At 37.4% G+C, this 18,735-nt stretch overlaps 1 protein-coding gene across 4 annotated transcripts in view; it reads right to left on the minus strand.

The window, feature by feature from the left end:
* LOC148845850 (vacuolar protein sorting-associated protein, putative (DUF1162)) overlaps positions 1–18,735 on the minus strand; it is a 167,027-nt gene that overhangs the window by 88,312 nt on the left and 59,980 nt on the right. For all 4 annotated transcript variants that reach the window (XR_016102214.1, XM_088954901.1, XM_088954902.1 and 1 more), the window contains 5 exons: positions 13,403–13,553; positions 4,435–4,533; positions 4,194–4,295; positions 3,322–3,380; positions 3,092–3,194 (listed from right to left, as the gene is read on the minus strand). Coding sequence is in view for 3 of the 4 variants with exons in the window: in XM_088954901.1 (XP_088811027.1) it covers positions 3,092–3,194; positions 3,322–3,380; positions 4,194–4,295; positions 4,435–4,533; positions 13,403–13,553 (514 nt within the window). In the remaining variant the exon portion in view is untranslated. The remainder of the gene's footprint in view (positions 1–3,091; positions 3,195–3,321; positions 3,381–4,193; positions 4,296–4,434; positions 4,534–13,402; positions 13,554–18,735) is intronic.

Below are 18,735 nucleotides of genomic sequence, written 5' to 3' on the forward strand. Positions count from 1 at the left end.
GGGCTAGGGATTAGAAGGTTGAGAGTTTTCAACAGGGCTTTGTTGGGGAAATGGCTATGGAGGTTTGGGTTAGAGAGAGAGGAGTCCTTGTGGAAGAGGGTGGTGTTGGGAAAATATAGGGTGGTAAGGTTGGGTTAGGTTGGGAACCTAGAGAAGTAAGGTCATCATATGGGGTGAGTGTTTGGAAGGGGATTATGAGTTTTAATGGGGAATTTAGAAGCCTAGTAAGTTGCTCAGTAGGAGATTTTCAAGAATCAGGTTTTGGGAGGATGATTGGAGTGGGGTAGGCAAGCTGAACTAGTGCTATGCACAAGACCCGTCCTTTGAACTAATGCTATGCATCCTCATCCCCCCTCCTTTTAAGGAGGCTTACACCTCCTTGTGCTCAAGAGGTTTACACCTCTTACGTTCTGAACTACGCCTCACGCCTCTAGGTAGTGGAACGCCTTGTGTCATGCCTTCGCGTTTTAAAACATTGGTCCAGACCTCTTTACAGTGGGTACACAAAAATATATCCTTACCAAAATCACCTCTTTTCTGTGTATCACCTCTCCTGTTATCACCCTTAGTTAGCAATGCAACCTGCTCCCCCTCAGAAGGATTCATAGCCGTCCTAGTTTCCTTGGATTGAACGAAAGCAAAGACTTCTTCAAGACCCAAGAGTTCCTCACTACCAAAAATCTGAACCCAAATAGGTTCATAAATGGAATTCAGACCTGATAAAAAGGCTTTCTTGAAAAAGTAATTTTCTATAGGCAGAAGCATCATCACCATTTTTCCAATCAATAGTCCTATAGTGATCCAACTACTGCCATATAGACATGAGGCAAGAATAGTAGGCTGTAAAAGACTTGTCCCCTTGCTTAGAGGTTGATGATTCAGCTTGCAATTGATAGATTCTAGCAAAATGGCTTTGTTCAGAATAAGTTGATTTTTTTAGTCCCAAATCTCCATAGTCGTTTCAACCCACTTGAAGTTTTTTCTAAGGCTGAATGGAAGAAACAAGCCAGGGCATGATTAACATTCTTTTGGCTCCAACAAACATTTTTATACTTTTAGACCACTCCAAGTAATTTAAACCATCAAGAAGGATGATGGAAACTGAGAAACTAACACTCTCCATGCCGCTATTAGCATTACTTTGCCCTCCCAAAAGGATTCGATGTGACTGAACTATCATCTGACATGTGCTGCATGTGCTGAAAGGTGAAACAACACCCACAAACAAGAAACCACTGGTCCTACGACCAGAAAAGAGAACTGAAGAGATGACAGCTGATCAGTGCAAGGAGATTACAGTGCTACGCCCTTCAAGAAATCAGATTGCTATAGAAGATGAGGAGGAGAAAAAAGGTTTTCTATGATAGATTATGCTACAATACCATGTAATCTATCAAAGAGAACCTCGTGAGAAGGAAGAAATAAGAGAAAAAAAAAAAAAAGAGAGAAGAGAAAGAAGACAGCAGAATGTGAAGAGTGAATCTCTCTGTATCAAAGAGAGGACCCCTCTAAATAAATATTACAGAGAGGTCCCTAAGAACAAAAAAATACAGGAAGACCTAGAACATATAATAAAAAAACCTTACAACATTCTTCAATTTTTTTCAGAAGAAAGGACTGAGCTTTCTGGGCGGTTGGGCCCTTTTTGTTTCTTTATTATTTGACCTATCGGGCCAGCTAGTTAGTTTCAAGATACTATAATAGCTGTCACCTAAGTAGGGTCACACATGTAATTTTACCTTTGATTGCATAAAGTATAAAAGATGGGACTCTAAAGAAAGCCCAATGATATATTCTTCCTAGTTTCACTTCTCTTCTTTCTACTTCTTCTCTACTTTGTTTTCAGTGCTGCAACTATTTTTTTTTTCTGATTCAAATACATACAAACTATCAAGACTGAGGTTTGCTTAGATCAACAACCTAGTATAGAGCCTAGTCTTGATATAGGTTTCTTCTCTCATGCAACTCTAATCCAGTTGTTGAATGCATGAGGTGATCTTAGGGTTGGGTTCTTTGAAGTTTTGTGACCTGGCATGGTGGTTTTTGGAGAGTGTGTGATTCTTCCCAAGTACCAGTCTTGGAGAAGATCTCAAAAACCATCGGAAAAACCAGAGATTCAGGCACAGACCTAGTTTTTTGGGCTAGAGGCATTGGTTGCTTGTAGAATTTGGGCTTTACTAAGATCAATGGAAGTTCTAGAATTTGGACTAAGAGCAATCCAGGTTGGAAGTGTTTTTGGTGCTGCCAAAGAGAATAACAGCTATATTCCCTTGCTTTCATAGCCTGGGGGATGTTTCGGGGTAAGGTATGCATCATCCTATAGTATCTATATTGCTTTTGTTTTGTTTTCTGGTTCCTTGCTGGAAATCATTACTTGGTGATTAATGGAGATATCTGGAGAGGACCATAAGCAAGGTGAAGACACCTATGTACACCTGTAGTATCAGGTGACTTTTCTCTTCATAACAACAGTTAGATTGAATAGAAGCAATTACCTCCAGTTGTCACAAGGTGTTAAAGTATACATTGGTGGGCATGGAAAACTGGGATATCTTATAGGTACTGAGAAAGAGACAAATGCTCAGGATCATAAGCATGCCAAGTGAGTCCAGCAGGGCATGATGATAATGTCTTGGATGACTAATTCAATGCAGTCAAAGATCAGTCAAATTTTCTTATGGATGAAGACATCTAAATATAGGACAATGCAGCCAAGATATATTCTCAAATGTAGACAGAGCCTATCAGTTTAAGTTAGAGGTAAATAATCTTAAACAAGGGAAGATGTCTTTATCCACATAGTATTCTAGACTGAGAATGCTCAATTGAATGGACTTGCTCTAAAGATGCAGCTTTATACAAGATGGTGCCAGAAAGGAACAGAGCTTTTGAGTTTCTGCCTGGCCTAAATGCACAATATAATATTACTAGATACGACACATACTTCTTAAATTGATTTCATCCAGAATGCATAAATATAATCTCTTCTTTTATATTTGTTGGTAAGACGAAAGTAGTTCTGTTCTACTTGTTACGCTATTTCAATATTACTACAATAGGACATCTCGAAGAAAAAGTTGAAAATATTTACTGTGGTAGATGATCCAAAATAATCATTTCTCCATGGAAAGCATATGATGACATTTTTGAAATTGACATCCCATGTCATTCTTTTGCGGTTTAAGAGAACATATCTGCAAAATGAACAAAGGATATTATAAAAATCTAGAACAATATGAAAGAGAAAGAATGACATCTTTCTATTACATATGACAAAAGAAATAAAGTGCTGCAACAATTCAATGGCAGAAAGATACTTACTGAGATTTCAATAGTATTCGTCTTTCAAATTTCTCAAACCCATTTAGAGATGAGAGCACCTGTTGTTTGACAAAAACGCAAATTCAAAAAAAATAATAAAAAACAAACAAATTGTCCAAAATAATGTAGAGGAGGAAAGGTGAAGAGCATCCATGTAGAGCAGCATTTCAATAACTGGTCATGTACCACCACACACCAAAACCTTCCTACAACCAGTATTCTTTAGAAAACATGAATGATTTCATCAAAGAATAGCAAGAAATTCGATTTATATACGAAGTGTCATCTTGTTTTTAGTCAACAAAAGGAAGAAAAGGTATTTAACTGCCATGGAAGCATTTATTTACAAATTACAAGTGAAATTATTCCAAAAACAAGCGAGAAACTTTACTGTCATGAAATTGATCCAACAGTCAAACATCATAGCCAAACTCCTACATTTTTGGTGCAATAAACCGTTGGGAAGCCACAACCTCAGTGAATCAACCAAATGGCAAATTCTGGTTTGAGTAAAACGATGAAAGCAGAAAGGCAGAAAAGATACGGAATTGTATCCTTCGGGTTGCAACTCAGTAAACTGTCTAAGCAATTAGGGTGTTTTGGGGGTGTTAACACCAAGCGATAAGATGTACTTTTTGGGGTGTTAGCAAAAGACAATCAATAACAAAAGAACCAAGATCCATCACAAAACCTTCTTATATCAGTCTTCTTTCCTTCAAATATGTATACCCAAATGACTTATTATTAGCTTTTTTTTTTCTTTTTTCTGACAAGATGTCAAGCCAATGCTCTTTCACAGTACATTCTTCACCAATGAATTTTTTGTCTACTGCATTACTAAAAAAATGTAGGCAGCAGAAAAAGAATCTTACCCGTTCATGCTGAAATTGGAAAGACTGCAAAATATGATGAAAATCAAGGAGATTCAATATAAACTCTGAATCATAGGTCATCTCAAATGGTTGAAGAACAACCTAAGAACAGAGGTTTACCATGAAAACATTCATTAGAAAGCCATAGATGAAAAATATCTATTAATCAATACTTTCGTACTCATAGAAATATGCATCTAATTTCCAGTTCCATAAATTTGAAAGATAAACATAAAGCTACCTTTATTCCAAGTTCACTGTCATGATCCATCAAAGACATATCAACTTGGACATGCATAAAGGGAGTAACATACTCCACAGAAGCTTCCTCACTGACTACCTACAATGTGTAAAACAGTATTGAAACAGAATGCAAGTTATTACCATTTGACTTCATGTTAGGAGGGTCAATTTTAAGGATGACCACATACTAGAACAAATAAAAATATTAATAATTACTACAAACAAATTCAGATATGGCATTGAATAATACAATTCACATTCTCCAGATATCATAAGCAAGAACAGTAACAGCTTACCAAAACATCTACCTATATATAGTGTGACTTTATTATCAACAATCCCCAAAACAGTATATCAAATCATGACACTGAGTAAAATTTCATATTCTAATGCTTTTGGAGTATAGAAAACAACAAAAATACTAAAATAAACATTGGTTAGAATTGTGAGAAAGTATCTGCAATGCAGTGGATACAATTTCTTGTATTCCCATATATTGTTAAACTATTCTACACTTCTGATTATCATCTTATCAGACTTCTTTTGGTAGATTGTATCTTACAAGGTTGAAAGAATTAAAACTGTACTACATATTTCTGCACTTGTTAGGGAAGTGATTATGGAGAGTACCCCTAGAATCAGGACAGATTATTGATCAACCACACAAAATCACCATGAGCACTCATGGCTCATTGTCTAATGGCTAAGATATTGGTTCAGATACATGGGCTACCTTGTCCTCTCCATGGAAAGAAGACATTGGCATTCTCCCTAAATTATTAAGGTTCATATGATATGATGTTTGGTCTGGTCATAGGACCTCTTTCTAAGATGATATGCAGATGGAGGACCTCCCCTTGAAAGATCAATTTCCTTCTCTTTCCGTCTCTTCTGTTCATAAAATGGAACCTATGTCTAAGTTTAACTCTTCTTCCCCTCTTGGAATTGATTGAGATCTTGGCTTTTTTAAGGGGCATTACGGTCCTTACGGTCGGAAGCCCCCTTTATTTCAAACTTGCTTAAAATTCCCTCGTGGCTCCTTTTCTTGTTCTTCCTTTTTTTGGGCTTTGTTCTCACTCATACCTTTGCTACACCCTTTTCCACTTGGAAGGTTTGGAGCAAGCAAGTGCTAAACAAAAGCAGGGCTTTTCGTTGCATGTGTATCATAAGAAATTTATACATGTAATAGGATGCAAAAGACCTAGATGATACTTTTTTCCTCACATTTGTATTCCTCATTTTGATATTGAGAAGTCTACATTTACAAATCTCAAGTTCATTTGTTTTTTGTATTTGGAAGTGATTTTTCTTATTATTTGGTTGCAAGTGGAGTGGTGCACTATCCCAGCAATAAACTGGTGCATTGACTGAAGACTATGGACATATTTGCCCTGTTTTCAATGGATGGCATAATTAAAGATTGGAAAGTGGTAGAAAGCTCATCTACCAAGAGGTAGAGCTCTAAATGGGTCAAGTCTGGTTCAGAACAGGGTGTACCAGTACCAAACCACATTCCTTTTGATAAATAAATGAACTTTTTATTAGTTTGGAAATATTAGCACATACAAGCAGCCCTTGGAGAAGCACGAACTGCGATCTCTCCACTAAAGAAGAAAACAAAGGTAATAAGTTACAGTTGTGCCCAATACAGAACTTCCCTAGCTGCCCCTTGCTTGGCTAGGCAGTCTGCCATAGCATTTGCTGATCTCCCCACCCATTGTATTCTTAGGTCCATGTTTTTGTCAGCACCTTAAACTTTTTAATTTCATTCCTGAAGCACCAAACTACTGACTTTGGGTCCTGCAACCAGATTATTACAACCTTTGGGTCACCATCAACTATTAGCTGGTTCACCCCTAATTGAGCTGCAAACTGTACACCTTGCAAGGCAGCAAAAATTTCTGCTCTAGTAAAGTCTCCCACTCCTAAAGGACCTGAGAAGATAAGTATCAAATTCCCAACCTCATTCCTCAACACCCCACCTAACCCAGAAGGACCTGGGTTTCCTAGACTTGCTTCCATCAAAATTCAACTTCAAGAAGCCTGTAGGAGGAGCTGACCAGCTTGTTCTCACTTTAGTCTTGGAAGAGGAACAGCTTGCAACTGCTGCCTAAATCCTCCAAATGTCATTAAAGGAGAATTGGGGAAACAAGTCCAAAGATTTCAGCCAATGAATCACCCCAACCAAGACGCAGTCCTTTATCTCTTGAAGGTTCCTTTCCTTCTCCAAAAAGTTCTAGCATTCCTTTCTTCTCAGATTGTCCATATCAATGTAGCTCTTGCACACCTCCACATGATTTTACCCCTTTTCTGTTGCCAAACAAAAGTAGAGGGATCAAAAAGCAGTCTTAAATCTGCTGCCAAGTTCCAACTGCTCCCAAACAAAGAGAAGCCAATCCCATAACTCTGCATTAAAGGAACAAGAAATTAACAAATGATAACAGTCCTCACTCTGAGATTTGCACAGGATGCACCAGTTGGGGGAAATACAGAGAAAAGTTCTTCTCTTTTGTAGATTATATCCAAGGTATTAACTTTCCCATAGTACACTTCCCAACAGAATGCCAAAATCTTAGGGGGAACAGGTCTGCACCAAACTTCCTTGACAAGGAAGGCCAGCTGAGGGTTAGAACAGCAAAGGGATTTGAAAAAAGAAGCACAAGAGAAAGATCCTTCCGCTCAAGGTATCCAAATTTTTTTGTCAGGTTCAAAGGGGTTCAAACAAACTTTCTCAAGAAGGCAGAGTAAATTGACTAGACACTCAATCTCATCATCCCTTAAGCCTCTACGGAACCCAAAATCCCAAGTAGGAGCCCAAGGGGTTTCCAATGAGGAGCAAAATTTGGAAACAACCTCTTTTTTGTATCGAGAAACTGAGAACAGGGAGGGAAAAAGGGTTTTCAGGGGAACATCTCCAACCCAAATGTCCTCCCAAAAGAGGACGGAGTTGACATGACACACATCAAAACTGATATGACTGAGGAACTGAGGAAGAATATTGTGCACTGCCTTCCAAGGGGTTGCCGAAGTTGCTTGCCTTGATACACCAGCACCCCATCTATTCCCTAAGCATCCATGTATGCTTCCGATCACCTCATGCCACTTCCCCAGTAAGGCTGCATTTTTTTAAATTAAGTTCCCTAGTCCCAAGCCCCCTTCCTCTTTACTCCTACACACCACCTCCCACTTAATTAAATGGTCTTTCCTATTTTCCCCTAGTTCCCAAAGCAAGTCTCTCATTAATTTTTCCAACTTCTTAGCTTCCCTAGTTGGGATCCTAAAGACAGAGAGAATGGTAAGTTGGAAGCTTTGCAAGTGTAGCTCTTATTAAGGTGATTCTTCCCCCCAGAGAGATGTAGTTCTTTTTCCATGAGGCCAATCTCTTCTCAAACTTCTCTACAACCGGGCACCAGAACCTACTCTCCCGAGGATTTGCTCCTAAAGGAAGCTCCAAATAGGTCAAAGGCCAAGTAGAGATAGAACACTCTTAAGCACTCAGCAATAGCCTCCACTTCTCTTGATTCCAAATTAACCCCTGCAATGCAACTCTTTTCAAAATTGATTTTCAAATTGGAAATACTTTCAAAGTTTCTAATCAGCACCTTTAAACTTCTCACCCTCTCAATCTCAGCCCCCTCACAAACGATTAATACGTCATCCACGAACTGGAGATGGGTAACTGAGGTCTCATTTCTACCAACTCTCCACCCTCTAACTACACCTCCTCTATCAGCCTTAGAGATTAAACGGTGAGAGAGGGCTCCCCTTCCTGATACCCCTAGTAGCTGAGAAGAAATCCTTCACCACTTTGTTCACCAGGATTGAATTGTGACAGGAACTAACACAACCTAGTATCCAATTACACCACTTTTCACCAAAGCCACAGTTTCTTAAGACTTCACTAAAGAACTTCCAGTCCACCATGTTGTAAGCCTTTTCAATATCCAGCTTACGCAAAAAAGCCTTCCCTATCAGACCTCCACAAATCCTCCACACTTTCATTGGCAATCAATATTTGGTCAATTATTTGTCTTCCTCGTGCAAAGGCCCCTTGGGTTTGGCTGACTAAGGAGGGGGTAACTTCTTTAAGCCTCAAAGATAGAACCTTAGCTAGAATTTTGTAAATGCTCGTCAGCAAGCTAATTAGTCTGAAATCTTTCGGATGAATAGCATCAGGTTTCTTAGGGACTAGGGCCAGAAACGTGGCATTGACACCCCTGCTCACTGTGTGATTATTTGCAAATTCCTTAAAAACCTCAGCCAAATCATCATTTAGTCCTTCCCAACAATCTTGGTAAAATGCCATAGTAAATCCATCTGGTCCAGGTGCCTTAGATCTATCCATCAGGAACACTGCCTTCTTGATTTCAGCTTCTTCAACACTTCTTTCCGACCACCTCACTTTCTCTTCTCCCAAACATGGCCAATCCAACCCTTCCATAGACAATCTTTCATTCGAAGGCCTTTTATAAATGGACTTAAAGTGAGTCACGAAGGCTTTGGCTATTTCGTCCTGATTTGTAATGACCTCCCCTTCTACCTCTAATTTGGCCACAAAGTTTTTCCGCATTCTTCCACTTGCTAGATCATGGAAGAATCTAGTGCTTCCATCACCATCCTTAATCCACCAGTGTCTTGACCCACAACTAGAACCAATTATTAATCAGGACTGACCTGATTAGACCCAATTAAGACATAAAATATAACAAACTTACAAGAAAAGTCAGGAGACGTTTAAATATTGTAAACATACAAGAAAAACAGGAAGAAGAGAGGAGAGAAGAGAGGAGAGGAGAAGAAGAGAAAGAATGTGGGAGCTTTTATTTTAAATGTTATAACTTATAACAAATATAAGAAATTGCAATTAGGCCCCTGGGGCTCACCCTAATACAAAGAAAAGAACATGCTGACAGCAGTCTAAGCTGACAGCATTGTAACAGCATTAATAAAGAAAAAACTATTTAAATCTAACAACAAATATTATTAACTCTATAATCTGTTTGGGTCTTAATCAGTTCAGAATAGCAAGCACTGGTCCCAACCAAAATATTAATCAGGATACCAAAACATACAAAATTGATTCAAACAGTTCGGTTCTGTCTGGTAGACCCAACCCATTGACAGCCCCATCAAGAGGGTAGTGCATCAAAAGCAGTGGCAACTACCGTGGATTAATCATTTAAAATTTAATTTGATTGCAACAGATTTGGCAATCCAGGACAATCAGGTGTAAAAGTTGTATTTAGAGATGAATATGGATTGGAGGTATCTCTACTTTCTGGACCAATTGAAAGTGGAAACTCAATAAGAAGAGAGCTGCTAGCCATCCTGCATGAATTGCGCTGACCAAAATCATGAACATCAGAAATCCCATGGTTGAGGCATTCCAAAAAAAATGAAAAAATGGTTGACTACATGAGGAACAATAAACAGGCAATGTGACAGTAGAGACAAGTCATCAAGCAAATCCAATGGTTAACAAGGGATTTGGGTACAACATATCAATGTGTGCAAAGATCAGCAAATGTCATGGCTGATGCTTTGGCTAAACAAGGGGTGATTAGGGAACAAATCTTTTTGACACAGATATAACTTCATAAACTCTTGGGATAGGCAGCAAACCTGGCCTATAACAAGTTAAGGCCTTGTAATTTGTAAATACATTATTTTCTTATTTGCAACAAAAGTATTGTTATAAATATGAAAAGAAAAAAAGATCCCAACCCATCACTACTAGCTGTCATGTTCGTACTTGGCTTCCTGGAATTTCTAAACCTTGTCAAGTTGGAAGTTCAAGTGTAACTTCCAATACATTTCTCTAGTATCCTTCAGCATTTATGATAATCACATACCACATCCTTCTTTTCCTCACCTTCGATTTCAATTAACACAACTAAGTCTTGGGATCTGTGGAAACATGAGCTAAATACTCAGGAAAAGGTGTTTCTAGTGTCACCCCATCTGCTCTCCTTATTGTGTACAATCAAGTATGCCTATCATAGGGTGATGTCATCCTTAGTGAGGATGTGTTATCTGGTAATTAATATCATACTCCTGGTTCAGCTTGTAAGAAACAAAAATACCCTATTGCATTCCACCAATTTCCTATAAGTCATATTATTCACATAGATTTTCCATTCTATTGTTTCCCGGTAATCAATTTCTTGCCAGACAGACATAATAATAGAAAAGTATAATGCCAATGGTTACTCCTGCTTTAGACTATATGTCTCACTCAGTTGAGATGCTATGGTTACATTCAGCACCTTGGAATGTGTCAACCACACTCCTAAATTTCCTTATAAGTTTTCGCCCACAAATAACTTTCGTTGATGTAGTGTTGCAAGGATTTCACAAAAAATACCATTATGTATCTCTTGGACCCATCTAGCATGAAGTGGATCTATCAAGCTGGCTCTACTATAGATCGTACAGACATAAGACTACAGCCGTAGATCAGCTCTTTGATCCTTCTTTGTGTGGCCCACAAAAACTGGTATAACAATGTGGCGGTGCATTAGAGCTGCTGCTTTGTGGACATTTGGGAAGAAAGAAATGCGAGGCTTTTCCGAGAGGAGAGAAATATTCAGACTGTAAAGGATTGTACTTTGACTAGGGCAATCCACTGGCTGAGATCTTTGGACTCCTTTCACATATTCTCCTTTGATGACATTTGGAGGAACTGGATGGTTGTGGCTAGTAGCTGTACCAGAAAGAATAGGGTACCAGCTGTGTGGGTGCCTCCTTCTGAAGGCTGGACAAAGTTGAATTTTGATGGTAGCAGCCAAGGCAACCCAGGTCCCTCAGGGATAGGAGGGGTGCTGAGAGATAAAGACAGCAATATTTTAGCTTTATTCTCAGGCCCCATGGGCATAGGAGATTCTACTAGAGCTGAGCTTCTAGCAGCAGTACAAGGTATTCAGATTGCAGACCAGTTAGGAGTTCAGAATCTGCTTATTGAAGGAGATTCCAAAGCTGTTGTGGGTTGGTTAAAAAATCCAGATTCAGTTATTTGGTGCTACAGGGACCTTCTGAGGAAAGTTAATTGGTTTTCAAGGAACATGACTGTTAATTCACAGTGGGTGGGTAGAACAGCTAATACCATAGCGGATGGAAAAGCTAAGCAAGGGGCATCAAGGGAACATTACTGTAATTTTTCTTTTTCTAGTCTGATGTAATAAATTGTTGTTGTTTAGGAGAGGTACCAGCTCGTACCTCTCCTTGGGAAGTCACTATATTATCATATTGTTCTTTTTTAAATAAAATATCACTCATTTGTCAAAAAAAGTCTTGTAATCTCCAAAAACCTCCCTTTGATGTAATCAATTCCGGTTATGCCCTTGAACAAGCCACAAGGGCTTCAAATATATATAGAACTGTTCATGGGTCGGGCAGCTTGATGGGCTGCCCCAGTCCAGCCCATTTTATGTCAGGCTTGGACCAACTTTTAAGCTCACGGACTCGGGCTCAGGCTTGAAACATTTTATGTCTGGCCTGAGCCCGAGCTCAACTTGATAATAGTACATACATAATAAAAATAACAATATATATTGTGTAATATTATGTAATATTGTGTAATATTGTGTAATAATAATATTAGTAGCAGAAAATGTATTATATAGTGTTCTATAAATTATATAATATATAAAATATCATATAATATACAATATATTATTATTAATATATAAATAATACATTATAAAATATTTGTCCCAATCGGAATTTATATAGGGCCAGGCTCAGGCTCGAACCTAGTCATCTGTTTATAAAGAGGCAAAGCTAGGTCCAAACCCGGTCCGGCCTGGCCTCTGTGTGTGTGTGTACATATTGTCTCATAAGCAAATCACACAAGCTATTTGTAGACCTTTGAACGTATACAATCTTCAATTATGTCTTTCGACAGCCATTTAAATTTCTTGAACTCGTATTTGTACCTCCATGGTACTTTCCCCTCATCCCAATGTTTTAAAAGCGCACACATTTTTAAGCAAGGTACAAAAAAATGCTAAAAAATCAAAAGAATAAAAAAATGCAAAATATTAAATATATTAAACACAATATTAATTAAAAATATAAACATAAGTTTTAAAACAAATGTTCAAGAAAACATATTATCTCAAATTAAAATATATAAACATAACAAGTTAAACATATTTAAAATGAAAATTTTAAAAATAAAATCAAAGCATAGCATATAAAACATATTCAAGCATGTGAACTCTTAATCTCCTTATTTTTTCCCAGTTGCATTACTTCAAATAGCTAATGTGATGTTAAACATTATGCATTCCCAATTCTATGAGCCACCTTTGTACCAAGCCCCGTGAGACAAGCCCAAATAAGTCCATAGCAGGGTTTTATATTCTTAATCCCTATAAAAAAAGGTCTTACATTCACCATTCCAAACATTGCAGCCAAAATTTCTACACCTGTTGAGTCCCCAACATCAATAGAGGAGGAGAAATATGAACCACTTCTACCAATCACACAAACAGCACCAAAACTAATTGTCGATCTCAACAGGAAGTCAAAGTAACTTGAACAAAACAGGAGAGCTAGTATTAAAAGATCTCTAGAAATCACTTCCACGCAGCATATTTCAAGATATTCTCCAAAATCCTCCAGGAAAACCAGGAGGATTAATCTAGACTGACCAGCCATTCAAAACCCTATACACTGGTGATCCTAGTAGTGTATGGGTCTATGCACAAAAAAGAGTTTAACTTGTTTAAGCGATAGAAAAAACAGAAAGACAGTAGAAAAGAGTGAGGAAGAAGAGAAGATTGATGGATGAAGTAAGAGCAGTCAGTAAATCATACAGCCTTATTTCTCACCCCTCACCCCTTTCCTGCATACCTCTTGTAAATCATCTTTATTGTCAATTTGCAGAACTTCCAATTATCATTCAATAACAAAAGGATCTCCAAGTAAATCAGCAAAGAAAAAACAGAAAAGAGTTTACAAACCTTCCTGCCAACTAAAATGGTGTTCTTTGTACATGGGTCAATTATTTCCAGTGAGCTGAACTTGCCATGAATAGTTGCCGATTCTTCCCAATGATTACATTTAATTTTTATTCCACCAAAAGAAAAATGAACAGATTCCTTCTCAAACCCCCTGAAAATTTTTATAAGGAAAACAATGAAAAATAAAAAATAATTTAAGTGGATAAAAAAGTCATAATTAAAGTCCTATAAAAAGAATATAATTATCAATCAAATTTAAGGGCAAATCAATAAATTAAAACATATGTAACCAATTTTTCACTAAAACCATAAAAAAGCAACCTTTGCAAGAATTAACAATTACCAACATAGAGTTCCACCGGTCAGCCAAGTCTAAACCACCAGAAATAGGGAATAAATCCAAACTTGAAAAAGTAATACACAATAAATCATATGAAACAATCAAAAAATAAATATGTTACTAATGGTCTCGAGGATAAATATTTAGGTAAAACAATCATCAGAAGGATTAGGGGAGGTGATCATAATGGCTGGAACATATCACTAGGATGGAAACTACCAATAGGGATTGAGGAAGGAGAAATACACCCTTGGAAAAGGATAAATGAAAGGTCTGTGTAACAGGAAAAAGTCACATAGAGAAAAGATTTCAAAACGCTGTTTCAAATGTAACCCCTTTCTAATGGCAACATGAACAAAAAAAAAAAAAAAAAAGTTCTTTCTAATAATATGTAAACTTAGAATGCAAAGAAAAGGAGCATCCAAACAACAAGAATACCACCTTAGCATTCTGCTTTTTGCAAGTAAGAAAAGAATACGGAAAATAACCATTCTTAGCATGTCTTACAATGTTATCTTCTTCCAAATTGGAATGGACTTCATTTGACTAGCCAACCTTTTTCACATTAAATACAATACAATGATCAGTTTGCCCCTATAATTCAGATGCCCCCCGAAGGTTGAAATTAATCAAGTCCAGTTTGCCCAATACACCCACAAGTTTGGCTCATAATATCCCGTTAGGTAAGTACATCATAAGTTGATTCCAGATATTACAAAAGGAAGGCATACTTATCCTAACAAGACTATTGACTACCTCTCTGATAAAGTACCCATTGAACAAGATGTTCTAAGTACAATCATGTTGGACATGATTGAGCTATATAATGAATGAAGCACATAAGGAGCAACAAGCAATTTCTAAGTCCTTTCCAGAAGCCAAGTATTGTGCTAAGCCACTAGCATGCAATAAAACATTTTGGCAGCAATGACTACCGGCGATTATAATTTAACAGTAAACTAGGGCGTCTTCTAGTCATTATGTTAACGCTATTAAAGTGTTTTTTTTTTTTTTGGATTTCCTCTTTTTTGGCTTTCTGGAAGGATTTATATTTTCCCTCCATGTCCTGTGAGTTATGCTCCCTATCATCTGACCTAGTTCATATCTTCAAGCACATGCAGGAAAGCTGTAATCTGATTTCTTGAAGGGCGTAGCACTGTATCTCCCTGCACTGATCAGCTGTCATCTCTTCAGTTCTCTTTTCTGGCTGTAGGACCTGTGTTTTCTTGTTTGTGGATGTTGTTTCACCTTTCAGCACATGCAGGAAGGCTATGCTATCTTCAAAATCAAAAAAAACCAAAAAAAAAGAGGAAATCCAAGGACCAAAGCCAAAAAAAAGAGGCTTCTGTAGTAGAGTCCCCTCGAAGAGGCTTCTGTGGTAAACAGGTTGTCATCACAACCCCACAAGTCTATGCACAACCTTCGGCATGCAACTAGGCTTCATGCCTTTCTATTAATAATCAAACTTAAACATGAAAGGAACACCCATCTGAACACAACTGATTCCATTCCACTGTGATAATCAACTAACTCTCAAGTATTATTTTTTATGATAGCTTCCATCTCTAGGGTCATGACACCCATCCATTATGGATGAGAAATAACCTTTGTGACACTGTTAGGAACACGAAAGAAGTAAGAGTGAGCACAAATGCTCAATACGAAAGAGATAATAACTCAATAAATAATATGAAATAGGATAGATAATAGTACAAGAATAATGTCTATTCACTTCTACCTTTCTAAACAGCAATGGTGAGATCAAGATCAAAAGGAATGGTAGATTCAGTTTCAACAATATGTCAAAATAAATGGGTACACTAGTGTTACTCAAGTTATTTTAAGCATAAAGATTCAAACATTGCAGTTTATCACTTTAAATAATCTCCACTGTAAGGAGAATACCAGAGGCTTAACTTCTGATATTCCCATCTAGCCCCGTCCTCCAATAATAGAACTTACATCTTGCTATATTGTGCCCAATGTAATTATTTCCGGCTAATTTAACCATTGAAATGGAAATATCATAGGTTTAATTGTATCTAGCACTAAACACAATACTATTTGAGCCTATGATATTAGATACTTGTACATGCCTAGCATACCAATATCATATTCAATAAGTATTAGATACAATACAAGATACTGCAAGGATACTTACTCTATAGCTTAACACTTTTAGAATATATAAAGTGGTAGGTTTTAACTGTCAGTGCAATTTGTACTAGAGAAAACAACCACACCACGAAAGAGCTATTTATATTAATGAAATGTAAAAGGACACTTCTGTCCTTATAGTACAATAACTAATGTACAGAATAAAATAATAGAAAATGAATAGTACAAAAAGAAAGTAAAATTACAAATTAACCCTCACTATCCCTGTCTCTACACTCTCGCTCAATCGGATGTAGGGGCACTATTATCAGATTGTCCACGAGAAAGGAGGTCTCTTATAAAGTGACAATCCACTTCAATATGCTTTGTCCTTTCATGGAAAACAAGATTAGAAGCAATCTTGATGGCACTTAGATTGTCAACGAATAAAGGAACAAGAGAAGACTGAGAAATATTGGGGTCATGAAGGAGCACCTAGACCAAATAATCTCATTACATGCTAAGGACAAGGCTCTATACTCTACTTCAGTGGCAGTGTTAAAGCGCAAGGCGAAAAAAAAAGTGCAAGGGCCAATTTGCGCTTGAGGCGCAAAGCGCAAGGTGCAAGGCAAGTGCATGCCTTTTTTAAGCAAGGCGCAAAATTACAAAAGAAAAAGCTAAAAAATAAAAAAAAATGTCAAAAAATTCAAAAAAAATTTAAAAAAAATCAAAAAAAAATATTAAACATAATGTTAATAAAAAATATAAACTTAAACGTTAAAATAAATGTTTTAAAAAACCTATTATCTAAAATTAAAGTACATAAACATAACATGTAAAGTATTTTCAAATGAAAATTTAAAAATAAAAGCAAACATATAAAGCATTTTCAAGCATGTAAAACTCACAATCTCTTTTTCTCCTTAATTGCATTGCTTCAAGTAGCTAATGTGATGTAAAACATATTGCATTCTTGATTCTATGAGTCGCCTTTGTACCACGCCCCTCGAGGCATGCCCGAACAAGTCTATGTTAGGGTCTGAAATTCTTATGATATTATAACTTTCATTACCTTTTAAGAAGATATTTTATTGCAATAAATGAATGAATGAACAACATTAGCAAATAAGGGGTTCATTCATTCGCTAATGTTGTTCATTCATTCATTGTAATAAAAAGGCAATGAAAGTTATAAAATCATTATTTTTTATGTGAGAAATAAGAATTTCAGACCCTAACATAGACTTGTACAGGTTTGCCTCGAGAGGCATGGTCGGGGTTCCGGGAGCAGAGCCCCTAGCCCAATGGTTAGACTCAAAGAAAAAAGCAAAAAGCGAAAAATTTTAAAAAGGCGCACGCCTGGGCTAAGGTGCAAGGCGCATTAGGCGCATGCCTAGGTACACCAGGCGTGCGCCTAGGACCTGGGCAAGGAATGCGCCTCACCCACGTGCCTAGGCGTGCCTTTTTAAGTCACTGGATTTGGAAATGGTCTATTGCTTCTTACATTTCCAAGAAATATGCACCACCTAGTGGTAGATCTCCTAGTATCTGGACAACCAGCTCAATCGGAACCAACATAAACAAATAGCTAATGCGATGAGGTGGATGGGAAGAACACACCATAGGAATTAGCCCCCCAAACATATCTAATCATACAATGTACAACTGTCATGTGAGGTTGACGAGGAGCAGAAACAAATTGGATTACAATATGGAATGCATATGAGATGACTGGGCATGTCATTGTGAGGTAGATAAGACTTCCCACAAACTGACAATACAAGTGTGTCAATGGACCAAGCATGTCATTTTGGACCAATCCAAAATCAATTTGGACGGATTGGATGGACCAACAAGATATATTGCATTGGACCAATCCGGTCCAAAATATTTATTAGATTAGATTGGACCTGGTCCGTCCGTAATAAATTTATATTGGATTGGGTTGGATTAAGCCAATATCTGGTCCATTGATAATAAGATAAGAATAAAGGTGGTGATGGACCAATTTGGGTTGAAACTAATCTAAATCAAAATGAATTTGAACAGATTGGACGGTCCAGACATTTAATTGGACCGGTCCAAAATGGTCCAAAATATTCATTGGATTGGATTGGACCTGGTCCATTTATAATGGACTCACATTGGACTGAATCGGATTGGACCAAATCCAATCCAATTACCATCCCTAGATACAAGGTGTTATCTTCTAAAAGAGGACCATCAACCTTACTCAACTTCAAATTGATTTCCAATGGGGTATCAACTATCTTTGTGTCTATGAGGTGAGCAAGCTTGACTACGTTTGTTGATTAAGGAATTAGCCACTAGAATTATGATGAACTTCCAAGCCCAAGAAATTAGTAATGGGTCCCAAATCTTTCATCTTAAAGGATTAGCTAAGAAGATGCTTGAGCTGATGTATACCATCTTGATCATCTCCAATTATGAGAATGTCCTCAATATACAAAAGCAACAATTTGATACCCTGAGAACGCTATGATGTAAAGAGAGAATAATCTGAAGAACTTTGAATGAACCTAGCATTTGTTATAACAAGTTGAAACCTCTCAAACCAGGCACAAGGGGCTTGTTTAAGGCCATAGAGAGACTTCTTGAGGCAAAAAACTAGATGAGGCTCATCGCAATAGCCAGGAGGAGGTTCATGTACACTACCTCCTTCAGATCCCACTCAAGAAAGCATCCTTTATATCAATTTGGTCAATGACTCAATTCTTCACTGTAGAAATGGCCAGAAGGAGACAAACCGTGGTCATCTTGGCCACAAGGGAAAATGTGTCCTCATAGTCTATCCCATATTCTTGCTTGAATCCCTGAGCAACCAGACTAGCCTTGTATCTATTCAGACTACTACCGGATTTCAACTTTATTTAAG

Source organism: Nelumbo lutea, chromosome 7 (genome assembly GCF_056320005.1).
Source record: "Nelumbo lutea isolate HS-2025 chromosome 7, American lotus-T2T, whole genome shotgun sequence".
In the NCBI taxonomy this organism is placed as follows: domain Eukaryota; kingdom Viridiplantae; phylum Streptophyta; class Magnoliopsida; order Proteales; family Nelumbonaceae; genus Nelumbo; species Nelumbo lutea.